At 25.5% G+C, this 17,814-nt stretch overlaps 1 protein-coding gene across 10 annotated transcripts in view; it reads left to right on the top strand.

Annotated features, from left to right (window-relative positions):
• The first annotated feature begins 5,708 nt into the window (after positions 1 to 5,708).
• Positions 5,709 to 17,814, top strand: part of pnut (septin 7-like protein pnut) — a 59,062-nt gene continuing 46,956 nt past the window's right edge. For 3 of the 10 annotated variants that reach the window (XM_089174469.1, XM_089174457.1, XM_089174461.1), the window contains exons 1-2: positions 12,524 to 13,613; positions 15,165 to 15,667. In XM_089174469.1, coding sequence (XP_089030595.1) covers positions 15,320 to 15,667 — 348 coding nt within the window. In that variant the 5' untranslated portion in view covers positions 12,524 to 13,613; positions 15,165 to 15,319. Of the gene's footprint in view, positions 5,983 to 6,955; positions 7,326 to 12,522; positions 13,614 to 15,164; positions 15,668 to 17,814 lie in introns of those variants that run through there. The other 7 variants (XM_089174455.1, XM_089174452.1, XM_089174483.1 and 4 more) reach the window with 7 other exon arrangements.

The raw sequence follows: 17,814 nt of genomic DNA on the forward strand, positions 1-17,814 counted from the left end.
CAGTTGATCATTCGGAAGGAATACCGAGCAGTGATTGGTAGTGAGAAAGAGAAATATATATGTATGAAAGAAAGAAAGAAATAGTAAGAGAGAGTTCTCTTGAAAAGGAACATCTCGCGCCTTTGGTAAACTAGTGTGAACCGTACTCCTCATATAATATTCGGCCCAATCGTATTGCTTGGATCTCGTAGTATGTTCGTTCGTTTAGTACACACATTGCACGCGCACGGGTCTGCTTACCATTCATTTTTCTCCAATCTTGAATAGTATTTCAAAACTTACCCCAAAAAAATACGTGAATACATACTTGTTCGATTAATTTCTCGTGTTAAACATTAGCAATAAATTAATCTGATAGATTACAATCTTTGTTATTCGTTAACGTCGTTCGTGATCATCGCCATCTTGCGCGTGTTTTCGCCGGAGAAAGAGAGAGACAGAAGGGAATAGAAAAAGTGGGGACAACGAAAAAGAAAAAGAAATAATAAGAGAAACTCTCTGCGTGTGTGTGTAAGAAAGAAAGATAGATAGATTGAGTGAAAAAGCATTAAATATCGTTTACTTTTTCATGTGACACACCCGTTTTAAGTTATGATTAAAGAACGACGTTAAACTCCTGTCATTCAGGGAAAAATGCAGAGAAGTGGTGAGTATTAATTTAATTAATTAATTAAAAAACTTCGATATATTTACGAAAAAAAGAAACAAATTCGAAATCCAATGATTGGTCATATTATATTGTTGTGTTGTTGTTATTGTTGTGTTGGTTGTATTTTTATTGTTATTGTTGTGTTGTGCTGTGTTGTGTTAAATGAATTATCATCGATATTATTATTTATTCGTGTACATATAGTGTTTTATATGAAGATGTACAAGTGCACTGATATTTTCTGCCGGTATACACGTGAACTAACACAACGTCGTAATGTAACATAATATTTTATTTGTATTTTTGTTCTTTTTTTTTTTTCATTCACCTTGTATTTACGTTCCGTGACTTCGTCGACCATTTTGAACCTCGGTAATTGACTTTTTTTCGTGTTTTTCTTTTTCTCTTTTTTCCTTTTCTTTTTCTTTCCTCATCGATACGCAGCGCTCTGCATTCCCGGTCGATACGGCGTCCGACCTAACCTCTAAATAACCGAGAGCTTCGTTCGTCTCAGAAGTCTCACCAATGCACTAATTCCATAATTACATATGCATGTATGTATGTATGATATATGTATGTATACAGTAAATATGATGTATATATGTAATATGCATTTATACTTACTATATGTATATGTAATTCTCATGTCATATCTAAATTGTTCGAATTCCAAACAATGTTTATATTTCAAGGTTAGAATTTATGAAATTTTATTACAAGTTTTTTTTTTCGTTTCATTACAATTTGACACAAATAACTTGTATCGAACTTTATACATTTTTATCTTTGATAACAATTATAGTATTCGATTATTTCTTCTTTCTTTTTTTCACAAAAAATAATAATAAAAATGTGTATACTAATTTTACAGGTAGATTGTTCTTAAGACGTATTTAAGTTATTAAAATTTATAAAATATGATATATTTTAAATATAAACATATTTTCTTTATTTTGTTATACAATTCTGTATTTCATATCACCAAGATACACAGCATCATAATTTACATATAAATTTCAATTTAATTTAATTTTAATCCAATTCCATATTGTTTGTCATTAGTATTTTGCTATTTTTCTTTCATTAATTTATTTAATATAAAAAATATATGTTATATAACTATTATTATTCATTTGTTGTTTAATTTTATTTTTTTTTTGTATTCGGTTCGTAGATTTGTTCTCAAATTTCGAAAATAAATACGAGAGTTGGGCCCCATGAAAAAAAAAAACTTGTATTATTTTTGTAATAAAAATAAATTTGAATAAAAAGTATTATTTTTGTATTAGGATTAGAACTTTTCAACCCACCGATTCAAGTATACATAAGAAATAATAATATTTGATCGTACATACAATAAATTCCCTATCTCTTTCGATAAAAATTTATAATAGCCCCATTCAACAATTTCTACGCCTTATGGTCACACCATTGTATTCCGTAAAGTGGCTCGTTGCCTTTAGCCATGTAACACTATACTATTATTCTACACGGGTCGTCGTAGAAGTTACTAGTTTCATTTTACATGCTTCTCACATCGTAACGAGAAACAGCACGATTATCTTGATCGAACTAGGAAAGAATACAGGTATTTTGTTCTCAATTAAATTCCATTTTATTTCGAAATTATTTGTCTAATAAAGTGTACAAATTATTTTAACACTTGATATATCAGACCAATCATTTTGACTGGTCGGGCTATTTTAATTCAAAATTTCGACTTCATGTAAAATTTGATTTCTGTAAATAATTAAACATTTTGTTATTTAAAAATGTCTATAAATCTATTCATCTATTAAAATTATTATTGTTAAACATTTTTTTGTTATTTTTTTACGAGTAAATAAAGACTGGAAGTTTCAAAAAGCATTTTTTTTTTTTTTTTAATACACTAGTCATTTTAACTAGTGTGGTAGAAACAGGTATACTGCAAATGGTGGTATATATCTAGTGTTAATGAATGTAATGAGTAAATAAATTATTTATGAATTATTTAAATGAATAAATAATTACAGAATTATTTTAATAAATTATGTAATGTAAAATTTCGTCTATTTCAATAAAACTTTGTTTTTAAATGTATTTTCGATTTATTGTTATTTTATTTTATTTATTTTTTTTTTCAAAAATAGGGTAACATGGCTTCCGAAAAATCAAGAAATGTATGGAATTAACGAAGAAAATTATTTTATTTTATTTAGAAATGAAAAATAAGAATAAAAAGAGATAAGAAAAAAGAAGGAAAAGAACAGTTATCTCATAGATCTCTCATTCGTCATGAATTTTTATTACGTAAAAAGAAAAAAAAATATTGAAAAGTAGAATTAGTCACGGTAATGCATAAGCCGTATTATTTAAAATACTTCTTCCGCACCGTTTAAATTAATAGAAAACATCACTGACCTGTGTGTATTCAACATTTTTTTTCTATAAGTTTTAGTAAATGAATATATATATATATATAGTATAACACGAAACACAAAATTGGAAGAGTGTAAAAATATTATTTAAAAATCATTAGGTATGTAAGTTCATCGATGTTTCAGCTAGTCATGTTTATAAACGTATATATAGATATATTACATATGTCTTTTACAAACACACGTCTTTAAGTCAACGAATTACCTTATACCGCCATCTGTTAGAATCTTATTAAACTAACAGAGATAATCATGACTCTTTGTTAATAAACAAATAATTCGCAATAAAATAATATTGCGATTATAAATTAAGATATAAACTATCCTATCTTTCAAGTTGGATGAAACTGCACACAGTGTGCAAAATCTGATTAAAATCGGTTCAATAATTTAGGAGTCCATTGCGGACAAACAACGTGACACGTAATTTATATATATTAAGAAGATAATCTATATACAAAGAGAAGGAGCTATTGTAAAGTAACTTTAGTCAGAAAATTCCATTCTATTGGAGATCCTTAAGTGGTCCAAGAAGATTCTATTCATTCGTTGAATCTCGACGATAGCTATATCAATTAAACTCGGGGCTAACGTTTAAAGTGGCGAGATTTAACAAAACGAGAAAAGTACTACGTGAAGAGGGAATTATCTGTTTGATATTTCAAATGCGACCTTTCATAATACAATCTTATGTTTATTAAATAGAAAGATAAATTTGATCGGAGAAATACTAGAATATTATTTGCTTAAATAATGAGATCATTTTAATTAGCTACAAATTGTCCTATCTAATATCTTACGGATAATTAGATCATTTTAATCAGCTAAAAGTTTTGAAAAGTTCTACCTTATATCTTACTTTGAAATCATTTTAATTTAACTACTGTTTTTCTATCTTTAATATATTTTAATCTTATTATTATTATTATTTAAATAATCATTTGAATATATCATTTTATTTTTTTATTTTCAATCAAGTAAATTATACTCTATCATAATTTTTCTTAATATTATTATACAACATTTTAATATTTTTTTTTTATATATATATTTATTTTGATAAATATAACAACATTTTTGAATGATTGTAATATAAGTTTTACGTTATATTATTTTCTAATTATTATTTTGTTAATTATTTCATTTCCAATGCTTCTCGTTATTCAAGTATTATTATTATTATTATTAAGTAAATAATATTTAACAAAATTAAAGTAGTGAAATATTTTATTTATTTTTTGTTATTTTATTAATACTCCATTCTTGCTAACAGATTTAAGAATTAAGATAGTTGTATATGTATAAACGATACCAATTATAAATATAAATAATATGCAACCATAACTTGTACATAAGTGTATTACAAAAATTTTCTAATTACGTATATTCAAAAATGTATGCTCCAAATAGATAAGCGTTAACATTTCCATCGTGTTCTGTTCTATTTCAACTACTCGTAGGCAATAGAGAGAAAAAACAAAACGTGTTTTTGCCGATAAAAATATTTACGTTAGATCATCGTGTTGAAATACGAGGTTACTCGGTTAGGTATAACAGGAAGAAAAAACAAAAATAAAATCAAATCAAATAAAACTAGAAAATAAATAAAATTCATTCACAGGTACACACAAAGTATAAACATTTGTATTTAAAAGTACTGACAACTAAATGATTAAAAAATATTAACACAATAAAATATAATATCATTCGATATATTAATTGATATATTATGTATTATTTTTATTATTATTTATATTATTAATTAAATGTGTCGATAATTATGATAGTGGATTAATTGTGATTAAAATATTAAAACAAATTGATTTTATGATTCATGTTATATTACAATTATTGATATTATAAAATAAATTATAAAATAAATTATAAAATCAATTTTTATATATAATTTTTATATATGTTTATATTATATATAATATATATAATATAATATATATAATATTGTTTAAAATATAATATAATTATATGTAATATATAAAATAATATATATATATTTTATATATTATATAATTATATTTTATATATATTTTATTATATAATATATTATTCTATAATATATTATTAATATATTGTAAATATTATATATATATATAATAAATATTATAATATATTATTATATTTATATATTATTATTATTATTATTATTATTATATTATATATATATATATTTTCTAATTGATTAGCTTACAATCAGTCATAACTGTCATAATAATTGGCATTAATATCTAATTACTGCATGCTCAATATGATTGAATTGTTGATGAATTTAATTAATTATTTTTATCAAAAACTGTAAAAACTAACAATCACAATATTGTTGATTCCTCGTTTGATCCATTCCTTTTCATCCTTATCATCCTTATCATTTGTTCACCTTATCATCGATCCCTTCTTCCCACTCGTACTCTGCACTTGTTTCCGGTACCAATGATGCGGATGCTGGCCAATCACGTGACACCCCACGTTGCTGATGATAACAATGACAATAATGACGACGACAACTATAACTGTTGCTATGACTACGATGACTACAACGGTTATGATGGTTACAATGACCTTGGCTACGTCACCTAACGTCATGGACAACTCGGGCACAACGGCAGCGGTAAGTTTCTGATAAGGCTAGTCGCATTCCGATCGTTGTTTCATTCTACACGTCAAAAGCTCCCGGTTCAGTCTTTACCATCTTGACAGTTTGTTCTTTTTTCTTCTCTCTATATCTTTAAAATAGAAAAAAAGCAACAACAACAAGATAAAAATCATTCGTCAATCTTTGCCCAAGAATTCGAAGTTTTTATTTTACATTAAACATTTGTTAATTTATATTTTTATTATTTGATCTAAAGAGTACTTTAATCTTTCTTTATTGTTCATTAAAAGTGTCTTGTAAAGTAGGTGTGGCAAATTTGTAGTTTAATTTTTTTTATTTACTTTAATTATTAATTACATTATTTAATTAATTCATATTAATTATTATATATTATTATTAATTATTAAATAATTAAATAATAATAATTACATAATTATTAATAATATTAATAATTAATAAAATATATATAATAATATATTATATATATTATAAATATAATTTACATATAAATATAATTATAATTAAAAAATAAATATATATTTATATTTATATAGTTATATTTATATATTAATTTTTTTATTTACTTTAATTATTATTACTTAAAAATTTAACTTAAAAAATTAAAGTAAAGTGTTTATTAATTTTTGTATGATTACATTTTTGTGGTTTTTCTTTGGCTAAATTATGTATGAAATTTAATAATCACAAAGTTAAGAAAAATATTTCTATATTGTTTAAAATTCATTAAATTTGAAAATAAGTACTTTTATTGTACGAATAATATTAATATTTAGAAATATTTTTAAAATTTTTATTTTATATCATCGAGAAAAAAGGAACATTCGATAAGCATTTAGCACGCTTGGATGTGGTTTATTAAAATCGCTCATTGCACGGAAGAAAGTTGATTGGATAAATGATATTTACATACATACATACATACGTACATACGTGTATTTATTTCATCGCGATTAGTCATCGTGCACTGGAAAACACAACCACGTTTGATACATTTTTTTTTTTTTAATTCTAATCATATTTCTTACAAGTGACATCTATTTTTTTTTTTTTTTTACGTACATACATTTATTTATATAAAAATAGGACATCAAATTTGAAAGCTTGTTAAATCAAAATATCGGCCATTTTGTTTTGTATTCGTTCATATCAATAAATAAAACGAAATAATTTAAGAAAATAGAAGAACATTTTTCTAAACCAATTAAAATACAGTGTTTGTCTGTGTGCATCATGTGTATGAATTTTTTGTTTCAATAGAAAAAGAATTTTGCGATCGGACTGATATTTTTTTTCAAGGACAAAAAAGTGATTATACAAATAGAAAAAAAAAGAAACGATTATTGTATTTACTTGTGTGTTTTCAATATATTAACAAACATAATGTCAATGTATTTTTAAAGTGAAACTAACAATATCGCAATATCGTAGTTGCAATTGGCATAGTTCGTTTTGTCTCTTAGTGCATACAATTACGTGGTGTCGCGTGTTATTCTACTTTGAACAAAAACGGTGCTAGACTTTTTTTTATTGGATCGTTAAAATGTCGACTACGACAGCGTCAAGACGTCGTTTGAATCCGGCGGTACTTGCCAAATATGATCATCAGCTGAAAAATTCGTCTCCACAGGTAGTTGAACACTTTTTTCTTCCCCAATTTATGTTTGTTCAGCTAACTTTTTACTTTTATCATATGTCTCATATATTACCTAACTTTTGAATCAGATATTTTTGAAAAGTTGGTACTTACGTATTAACGCTACAGCAGTAAAAATTCCGCTAATGCGCTAATAAAGAGCAATCTTGTTGTTCGCATACAACAACCTTGTTGTTTGCACACAGTAACCGTCAGGGTTTCGTCAGAGTTTCGTCAGGGTTATGGCGACAGCATCAGGTGAAAGAAAATAGAGACTGTTTTGAATCTATGTTAAATTCTATATCGGCCCATTCATTTTCCACCGAAATCCAATTGACTACTTTTTATAAATAAAATGTTTTGAATTTTAAAAGTGTTTCGATTTTAAATGAAGTTTTTTATTCTATGATTTGTCGAAACATTTTAAGGTGTGTAGATTGGTGTATTAGCGGAATTTTTGCTGCGGTGGCGTTAATACGTAAGTACCGAAAAGTTTATTAGATAGGATAGTCAATGATTATGATCGAACCTTTTTATAAATTCATTCATTGGTATGCTCCATATCGAGTGATTTTTGAATTATAAACTTAAATAAAAACTAATTTTTTTTACGATTGAATTATCGCAAACGACAATCTGACGTTTTTAATTTATATTTCTACATATTATTGTTCCATATCTTGGGGCTTGAATAAAACATTTTTTTTTTTTAAAGCATCGATTTCTATAATCAGATTGTCACGAATTATAACGGAAATTTTTATAAATTTATGTTTTTTTTCAGTTTGATGCTTCATATCACGTTACTCTCGAACGATATCTTTCTTTTCCCAATCAGCTTTTACGATGATAAAATTCAAGATAACAAAAATGGTGCTTTTTATTTATATATTACGTATAATATTTGTGTGTGCCCTTTTCATTTCATAATTTAACTTGTTAATATTTTTCATAATAACGATGAATCATTTGCAAAATTTATTTGTAAATTCAATTTCTATGAAAATCAGTAAATGATTGTTAATCTGTTAATCGGGGAACTCCCTTTTTAATTACGCAGCATTTTTATTATTTATTTATTATTTTTTATATATGTATTTATTTAGAATTGATTTATTATTATTTATATATATTTATTTATAATTTATTTATTATTATTTATATTTATTTATTTATAATTTATTATTTATTATTTTTTTATGTATTTATTTATTTATTTATTTATTTATTTATAATTTATTATTTATTATTTTTTATATATATTTATTTATTTATTATTTATTATTATTTGTGCTTAAAATAAATGAAAAGACTATGAAATATATATTTTTTAAATTTATTTATATATAAAATACGTAAAATACGTTTGACATATTTATACGTCCCACCTAGAACAAGTTAATGAATGTATTTTGATTTATTGTGTACATATACATCTAATTCTTATATCTCGTTTATAAGAATAATTATTAACATTAGTTTGAATCTCAGTTCATATATAATTATTAATATCATAGATCGTAAACGATAAAACTTCCCAAGTATTACTACCTGTATAAGATAATAATATTTTCCATATTATTTCCGTGCATTAACGGAAATTCAGCTCGTATATTTTTCCTCGCACGTGACTTATACATAGTTTTACAGGAAACGTTGTAAGTAGTGACAGTACGCCGTTATATTCTGATAACTTCGGTCTGCACTTTGATAATGCATTGCCAGGAGATTAAAGTTTCTACGATATCATATTTATATTATATTTTAAGCCTATTTTAACACGCATGTGAACGATTACTTTATTTATTTATTTTTATTATTATAATAGATTGTATATTACGAATAAATTTTTTATATAAAACGTCATTTATAAAATTGATAATAAAAATAAAATAATATAATATATAAAATATAGTTATATATGTATGAAAATTTAAAAAAAAAAAAGAAAAAAAAACTAAAATAATGAATAATAAAAAAATGTTACTAAAATTGTTTATAATCTATAATACAAATTTTAATAAAAATAAAATCAAAATATAAATTTAATTACATAATATTTTCATTATAACATAATAATAATTATATTATAATATAATTTTAAAATATATAATATTTATATTAATAATTAAATTTATTTAAATTTAAATTATATTTAATTATTATATATAATATTAATAATTATTTATTAATAATTAATTAATATTAATAATTATATTATATATATTTAATATATAATAATATAATAAAAAAATATTAAAAAAAAATTAAATTATAACAAATATTAATATAATTTTGTTTTAAGAATGGTTTATAAAATCATAAAAAATATGTGAAAAATAGTAAACATAGATAAATCACTCTAAGCGATTTCATTTCCACGGTATCAACGATCGTCGTGGTTACGTTGGAAGAACCGATTGGTATTCTTATGCGTTGCTAGGAAGCACGTAGCAGAATACTTAAAGTATCATTGTAGCCTTAATTGGAATTGGAGCTTATATCAACATAGAAGTATGTAACGTGTATACATTCTCGTACTGTTATATGCGATCGAATGAACGAACGCCTTACCTATGATCGGACGTGTGCCATTTTCTTGTTCTTTTCTTTATTTTATACTTCATTCCTCATTGTTATCGCAAACACGTCTTAAATCGGTTACGACCGAGTTGAAAAATTCTCCATTAGTAATGTCAAACGATTTATGTGTGCATTACATATATATATATATTTAATATATGCACCTATATAAATATATATATCAGTAACTTATTACGGTTTAAATAGTACAGTGGATCTCAACCTCGATCGATTTTTCTATTTCACGAATGTAACATCATTTCATTTTTGTGTATAATCTACGTGGATTAAACAATGAATCCTATATTTTTAATTATAATTAATTAAGATTACTCATTAAATTTAATTTCTAATTTTTATTTTTTTTTATTTAAATAATTATTTTCAAAGATTATAATTTTAATGTTAAATATTTTAATTTCTTTTTTATGATACAATTTTGTTTACTAATTAGAATATTTAGAAAGAAGAACAAAATATTTTCGAGTAAAATAATAATTTTTACAAATAATATAATAATAATAATATAATATTATGTTATTATATAATATACATAATATAATATTATTAATATAATAAATATAATAATATAATATTAAATGCACAAATAATTATAGAAAGCTGTTTGACGCGTATATATATATATATATAAAATTATTAAAAAAAAACTACGCCAGATAGTATGCAACCCGTTTTGAGTAGAATCATTTAGACTGCCTTTCTTCCAAGAAAGTAAAAAGAACGAAAGAAAAGATTTAACGACCTCTTTTCTCTCTACTACTCTATAGTAAAAAAAAATAAACAAAAAGTGTAAACAGAAAAGAAGCTTTCTTGCTACTACTTCTTATGCTACTTCTCGTGCTACTTTTGTTTCTGCTATTTTAAAGTTACGAAGATACAAATCGTAACTTTACTAATTTCAGCCTCTTCTTTCGAGAAAGAAAGTATAAGAAATAAAAAGAAGATAACACGAAAGTTTGCATGATGTTTATATCAGGTTAACCTCACGCGTTTATATTTATCTAACTTGAATTAACGCGCCAATAAAAGCTGCTAGATGTCAGTTCAAGCGATGATGCACAACACTAAAACATGTTTTATTCGACGTTTGAGAGTCGTAAAACATTTTTGAACGACTCTACTTCAAATACTAACATTTTTCTAATCATTCGACTTTTTTTTAACGAGCGTATATTTATTATTCAAATAAATATTATTAATTTATTAATTTATAATTTCTAGGATAGGTATTTAAATTTTATTTTACGATATTTAAGAAACAAAACAATATCTATGATTGCTATTGCAATTTTTATTTTTTCAAAGCTTTATTATTATATTATTTATTAATTATATCATTTAATATCTAATTAATATTTATATTTTTTTTATTCTGTCAACAAGATACACATTTAATGATAAATTTATGTGTGTAGGTATATTTATTTTGTAATATAGTTGATCCGCACGGAAGTTGTCTTACTAGCAAGAAGAAAAGAGGTATTAAACAGTGATGATAAAAATGACCCCCTTTTACGTTTATTAATTGGAGGAAGCGAGTGCAGTTCAGAGAATTTATGTTAACTACTACGTAGAAGAAAGATTAAACGTTCTTGATCATACTACTACCATTGTTTCGTATCCTCAGGCAATGTTTCTGATAATCTCTTTCTTTTACTCTCTACTATTCAAATTTTCTCTTCCATTTTTAACGTGAAAATGAAGTCTGAGATATCCGCACAAAAAATTAAAAGAAATTTAAATCGCCGTGTCCCTTTATAAATATCTTTTTGGATATTTTGATACTTGCTTATTACAAATAAATAAATAAAAACAGACTTCAAAAATAAATATAAATTTATATGAAATTTAGTGAATATCGTTTGTGTAATAAATTAAAAAAAAAAGTTAGGTTAATTGGATATTACCATAATGAGGAAACTTTGAGGAATAAATTGAATTGAATTTTAAAATAATACATTTTTCAACGTGGATTTATTAAAACAAAAATTGTTCTTCAAAGAATTATTATTGGGAGTACGCATGCGTCGTTTTATTCGACAGTACTTTCTTTGTGCTTTAAAATCGGAGAAAGAAGCAACGCCATTGGTCGTCGTACTTGGCTGATTGGCTGACAACAAAGAGTTGTAAGAAATTCAGCATACTATCAAAACAACATAGTTAACTAAATTTAAATGTTGTTCTTTACTCTGTATACATAAAACATACACAAATATAGAAAATAATAATAATAATAATAATAATAAACCTCATGAATATTATTCATCTTTCGGCAAACTTCTATCGAATACACTTAAATCATATTCTTCATGAATATTTGATGAACTTGATCGATCGAATTGTTAAATCTTTTCAAATAGAGGTCAGGAGTTTCAGACAGTCAATGCATATCGTGTATGTGTGTTGTGTGTGCGTGTTTGAAATCAATTCGATGCATTATTCGTTAAAAGAAAGGTTAGATTTTCAACAAGTTAGCGTTGGTAGCAATGTTAGCCGGTCGAGTGTGGATCCATCTGGCGAGGGCTGGGGGTAATCGAGGCTTCTTTCTATCCCCCACCATACTCGGCAGCTGCGTCAGGCGTGGTCATTCCGGCAGTCGCAGTGAGAACCTACTCGGAGGTAGGACGCTCTTACCGGTATTTTGTCAGGGTGGAGTTTTTCTTTCCTCGTGTATCATACTCCTTTATTACGTGCGTGAATAGAGAATAACTATTATATATATATAATATATATATATATATATATAGATAAATATATAGATAAATCTACAAAAATTTATTCCCTATTTTTCTTGTCTTTTTCTTTTTTTTTTATATATATATATAAATAAGGAAGAAAATAAAAATTATCAAAAAAATCATCCAACATATCAGAAGTGTGAATAAGTATAAGATTTATGAACGAAGTAAATTTGAATTAACGATAGTTTTTCATAATAAAAAGAAAAAGTAATAATAATAACAATAATAACGTCAAATTGTTGAACGATGAGCGAAAAAGTGAGAGTGATGATCTTAACCACGTTCAGCCGGCAACTCGGCTATGGTGTGAATCAACAACGCCGGCAATACGATCGTTCGTGAAGCTTTTGCTTGAAGCTTTTAGAGAGAAAATACATCAAGATAGAAAGGAATAAAGAAGGAAAGAGAAAGAGAAAGAGAGAGAGAGAAAGAGAAAGAAATAGAGTAAGAGTGTAGAGTAAGAACAGGACGCGTTATACGGGACACCATCAAGTTTCAGTGTGCATCTTCCAGTTCTTTTTTTTTTTATTTTCCTTGAAAAAATAATCTTGAGGAATTTAACTTGAACGGGGCTTCGTTCTCTCTACTAAACTGAGAAAGACTGCACACCCATAACGTATATACATACATATATATATACACAAAGTTAAAAAGCATCTGTGTGTGTTAAATGTGTGTTGGGAGTATTGGACACTCCTATCTCTGTTTTTTTCTTCCTCAATCTTAGACGGTCGATCGTCTTCTTGTCTTCTTTTCTATCTCTACTCTGCGGCTGATATATATATATATATATACACACGCGTTATATACTACATATATATATATATATATATACACTATATATAATATATTTCTTCTCTCTTTTTTTTCTCTTCTCACACACGGTGCGTGTGTGTGACGACGCGTACGCGCGCCCTTACGCATCGGATTCAACACCGTAAGTGTCTCTCATGGGTTACCTTCCTAACACACATTCATGTTTCTCTCGATCTTTTATGATAAAATGTCATCTTAATTCAATTTTTTATCGTATGGTAAAATGTTTGATCTCAAATGTATCCTTACACAACGCATCTGATCTATCATTGTCTCTTGTGAATTATCTCCCTTACATGCATTCAAATTTCTCGATATTATAACGAATTTGATTTGTCATTGTATTTTTATCGTTTATCGTACTGTAAAATTTTTGTATAATTAAATTTATAATTAATCGATTTTCGATAGCCGTTTCGATGTTATATCCGTTTAAATTCTTGGTGGTAATTTTTTTTTTTTAGGTTAACTTTTTATTTTTCCGTTTTTCTTTTTCTTTTTGTATACGAAATTTCTGTAACTTTTTCTTTTAAATTTCATTAATATAATAAATTTTTTTAATATAATATAATTTATTAATGTATTATTATAAATTATTATAAATTACATTAATTAATATAATATAATTATATATGTAATAAATTTTCCGTTTTTTACATTACGGTTGAAAACTGTGAATAATTTTGTTTTCTGTTTTTTTTTTTTATATTTACAATTAGTACGCACACATTTGTTATTTTAATATATCAATTATATCAAGCATGTTTTTATGTGTGCGTGCGCGCGTACATTATCGTAATAAAATTTATTTTGTTTGTTTGTATTACTGTAACGTTATTGGTGTGACTTTTTTTAATCATTTTAGTCGGTAAATACAGTTTGATAATCTCGATCGAGAGAGAAGATAAAATTGAGGTTATCTTTAGAAAAGTTTTGGAGAAAAAAAATGATAAATTATTTCGAAGGGACTTATTTATCTCTTAAATGAAAACGATTTTTATTGTTTTAAAGTTTAGCGGCGTTTTCTAAAAGCGGTTTATATTTGATCTTGTCAAATGGAGTCCTTTTTTCAATATGTCGGGAGAAATATATTAAATGGAGATGTAAAATATCAAGCGTGTGTGGAGGAATACTTGTAAATTACATATATTCGGTATTGAGAGAAACCAATATGTGTATTGTTTATTAAAATACAGTGGCATAGAGGAACGAACATTTGCTCTAGACGTTTTATATTTTAATTATATTTTGTTTATATTATTATTTACATTTTATTTGAAAGCTTAAATTTTTACAGTTAAATGTTAATCTTTCTTTTTTTTGATATATTTTATTATACTTTTTATATTACAAAATTAAGAAAAATTTTAATTTAAATAGGTTAAAGTCGTGTGATACGATTCTAAGCTTACTTTTCAACAATTTTGAATTATTTCGTTTAATTATCAATAATAAAAAATAATATGCCATTTTTTTTTAAATAATTTATAATAATTAAAATTGTGATTCTAATCTAATTTGATTTATAAAAATTAGCAAAAAGAAAAATACGAGTTACTGTATAAAAGTAATTGGTTTTGATCGTTCCTTATGCCACTACAAATATAACTTGTTAAAACTAAATCCAAGAAGTATAAATCGATCGGAAAACATTTATTCCCTCTTACAAAAGGTAATCGAACGATCATCGTGATCAGAAAAAAGAAAGAAGAAGAAAAGAAAAAGAGATCGTGGTGAAGGAGGAAGAGGTGGTGTTATTTTTACCAGTGAGGTAGTCATTTAAATAGAAAGAAAAAGAAGAAAAAAAATTAAAAAAAAAAAAAAAAGATGTCTACGGAAAATCAACAAAACGGTTCAGCAGGATCAACGCAAAGTAACGGAATTAAATCGGCAACGATCAACGTGAGCGGTAATACGAGGACGATACCAAACAACTCGTCGTTCCTCTACAGCAGTAATTCGATGTTGAATCGAGAGAAGCCACGGCAAGTGCCACCTCCGACTTTACCGAAATACACGTCGAGTTTCAACGCGGGATCGAACGGGAGTGGCGCTGCCGAGAGACTTAGCAGAGACAGAGAAGCTGGGGGTAGTTACAGGCTAGCAAGCCTTGAAAGACTCGCCCTCAGGCAGAGAATACTCGATGGAGAGAAAGCCAACGGTGATGCTACATCGGTAAGAATTTTATATCCAATCGATCCACCAACATCTTGCGAGATTATTATCTTACGATCACAACATTCTTTCTACTTTTTATGACGTAACTTTGTTCATTGTTAACTTAAGATTGATAGGATTATGTTTGATTTATTATGTGCACAATATTCATTTGAATTTGTGATAGCCATTGTACACACTTTTTTTTGGGTATGTTGAATTTTTATACGTCGATTTAACCTTTTGCTCTACTACTATTTTTTAATTATTATTAGTAAAATTATTAAAAAATATATTTATGGAGGAAAATAGTTAATTCATCATCTTTGGATTATCTTAACATAAACGTTAGACCTACTGTTATGACCTAACTCTGTTCATTGTAAGCTTAAGATTGATAGAACCATGTTTGATTTACTGATATATTTATTTGAATTTGTGATAGCCATTGTACACACTTTTTTGGGTGTATTGAATTTTTATACGTCGATTTAATCTTTTGCTTTACTCTTTATTTTATTATTATTACTAAAATTATTAAAAAATATATTTATGGAGGGAAATAGTTAATTCATCATCGTAATTATCTTACCGTAAACATTGGTCCTACTGTTATGACCTAACTATGTTCATTACAGATTTGGGATTGATAGGATCGTGTTTGATTTATTATGCACAATATTCATTTGAATTTGTAACACACTTTTTTTGGGTGTGTTGAATTTTTATATGTCGATTTAACCTTTTGCTCTACTACTTTTTTTTAATTATTATTACTAAAATTATTAAAAAATATATTTATGGAGGGAACTAGTTAATTCATCATCGTTGAATTATCTTACCATAAACGTTAGACCTACTGTTATGTAGGACAACAACTAATTCTGTTCATTACAGACTTGGGATTGATAGGATCGTGTTTGATTTATAGATTGACAATGTTAATTTGAATTTTTCCCTGGTTTAAGTGTATTGTTCATTGTGTTGGATATGTCGAGTTCTAATTTAACTTTGTTGTAGAACTTTTTTTTTAGATTATCTTAGGATAAACGTTGATTCAACTTTTGTGACTAAACTTCGTTCATTGTAAACTCAGGATTGATAGGATCAGATTTGTTTTATTATATGTTGGCAATATTAATCTGTAGTTATTATTGTATTATCTTTCATATTTTGTATAACAAATTGTAGTTGAACTTATTTTTAATCGTACTTTTTTTCATAAATAAAATTTCAAAGCAAGTAATAATACACAAACTACCCTAGTAGCAAAAAATATTGAATACATGTGTATTTAATATTAAAAAGAGTATTAAAATGTCTTTTTAATATTAAATAAACATGTATTCAATATTTTTTAATATTTTGTGCTATACTAGAGTAGATTTACCATCTTTAATAATAATAATAATAATAATAATAATAATAATAATAATAATAATAATAATCTTACAGTAACGAATTTATCCAACTTTTTTAATGAATAAAATATAAAATTAATGAATAAAATATAAAAAATGAATATAGAAATAAATATAAATTTTAATGAATAAAATTTTATATAAAATATAAATTTAAATGAATAAAATTTTATATAAAAAGTAAAATATAAAATAAATTTTAAAATTCCAATATGAATTGTAAACATGATGTAAAACTTAACACCATGCATTACAATGTTAATTGAATTTTAAGAATGACAACTCTATTTTCTATTTATTAAGTATGTCGAATTCAAATCTTACTTTTTCCTTACTTTCTTTCTTTTTTTTTCTTTCTTTGATAACCGCTATGTACGCTTGTGAGAGAAAGTATGAAAGAAAGTTTTCTCATTTTATCTCATAACGGTTAAAGAAGATTCGAAAATTTCCTTTTGTACAACATTACTTATCGTTTATTTAAATCTTCAATGACAACATTTTATTATTTAACTTCTATCTGAAAATTAATTGATACGTAAGAAATCATTTTTTAACGTGATGTTAATTTCTAAACTAACGTATCTCATATTTTATTTTCTTTGTTTAATACTAAGTACGTACATTTATTACGACTCTAAGCTTTTGAAAGAAGCTTATCTTTTTCTCTCTCTCTCTATCAAACAAAAAAAAAAGGTTTTAATTTCTTCCTTTCATTCTTTCAAATTACCATATATGTACGTTTCC

This window comes from Polistes dominula, unplaced genomic scaffold (assembly GCF_049000335.1).
Source record: "Polistes dominula isolate Pdom_NZ unplaced genomic scaffold, Pdom_raw_medaka contig_28, whole genome shotgun sequence".
Taxonomy (NCBI): domain Eukaryota; kingdom Metazoa; phylum Arthropoda; class Insecta; order Hymenoptera; family Vespidae; genus Polistes; species Polistes dominula.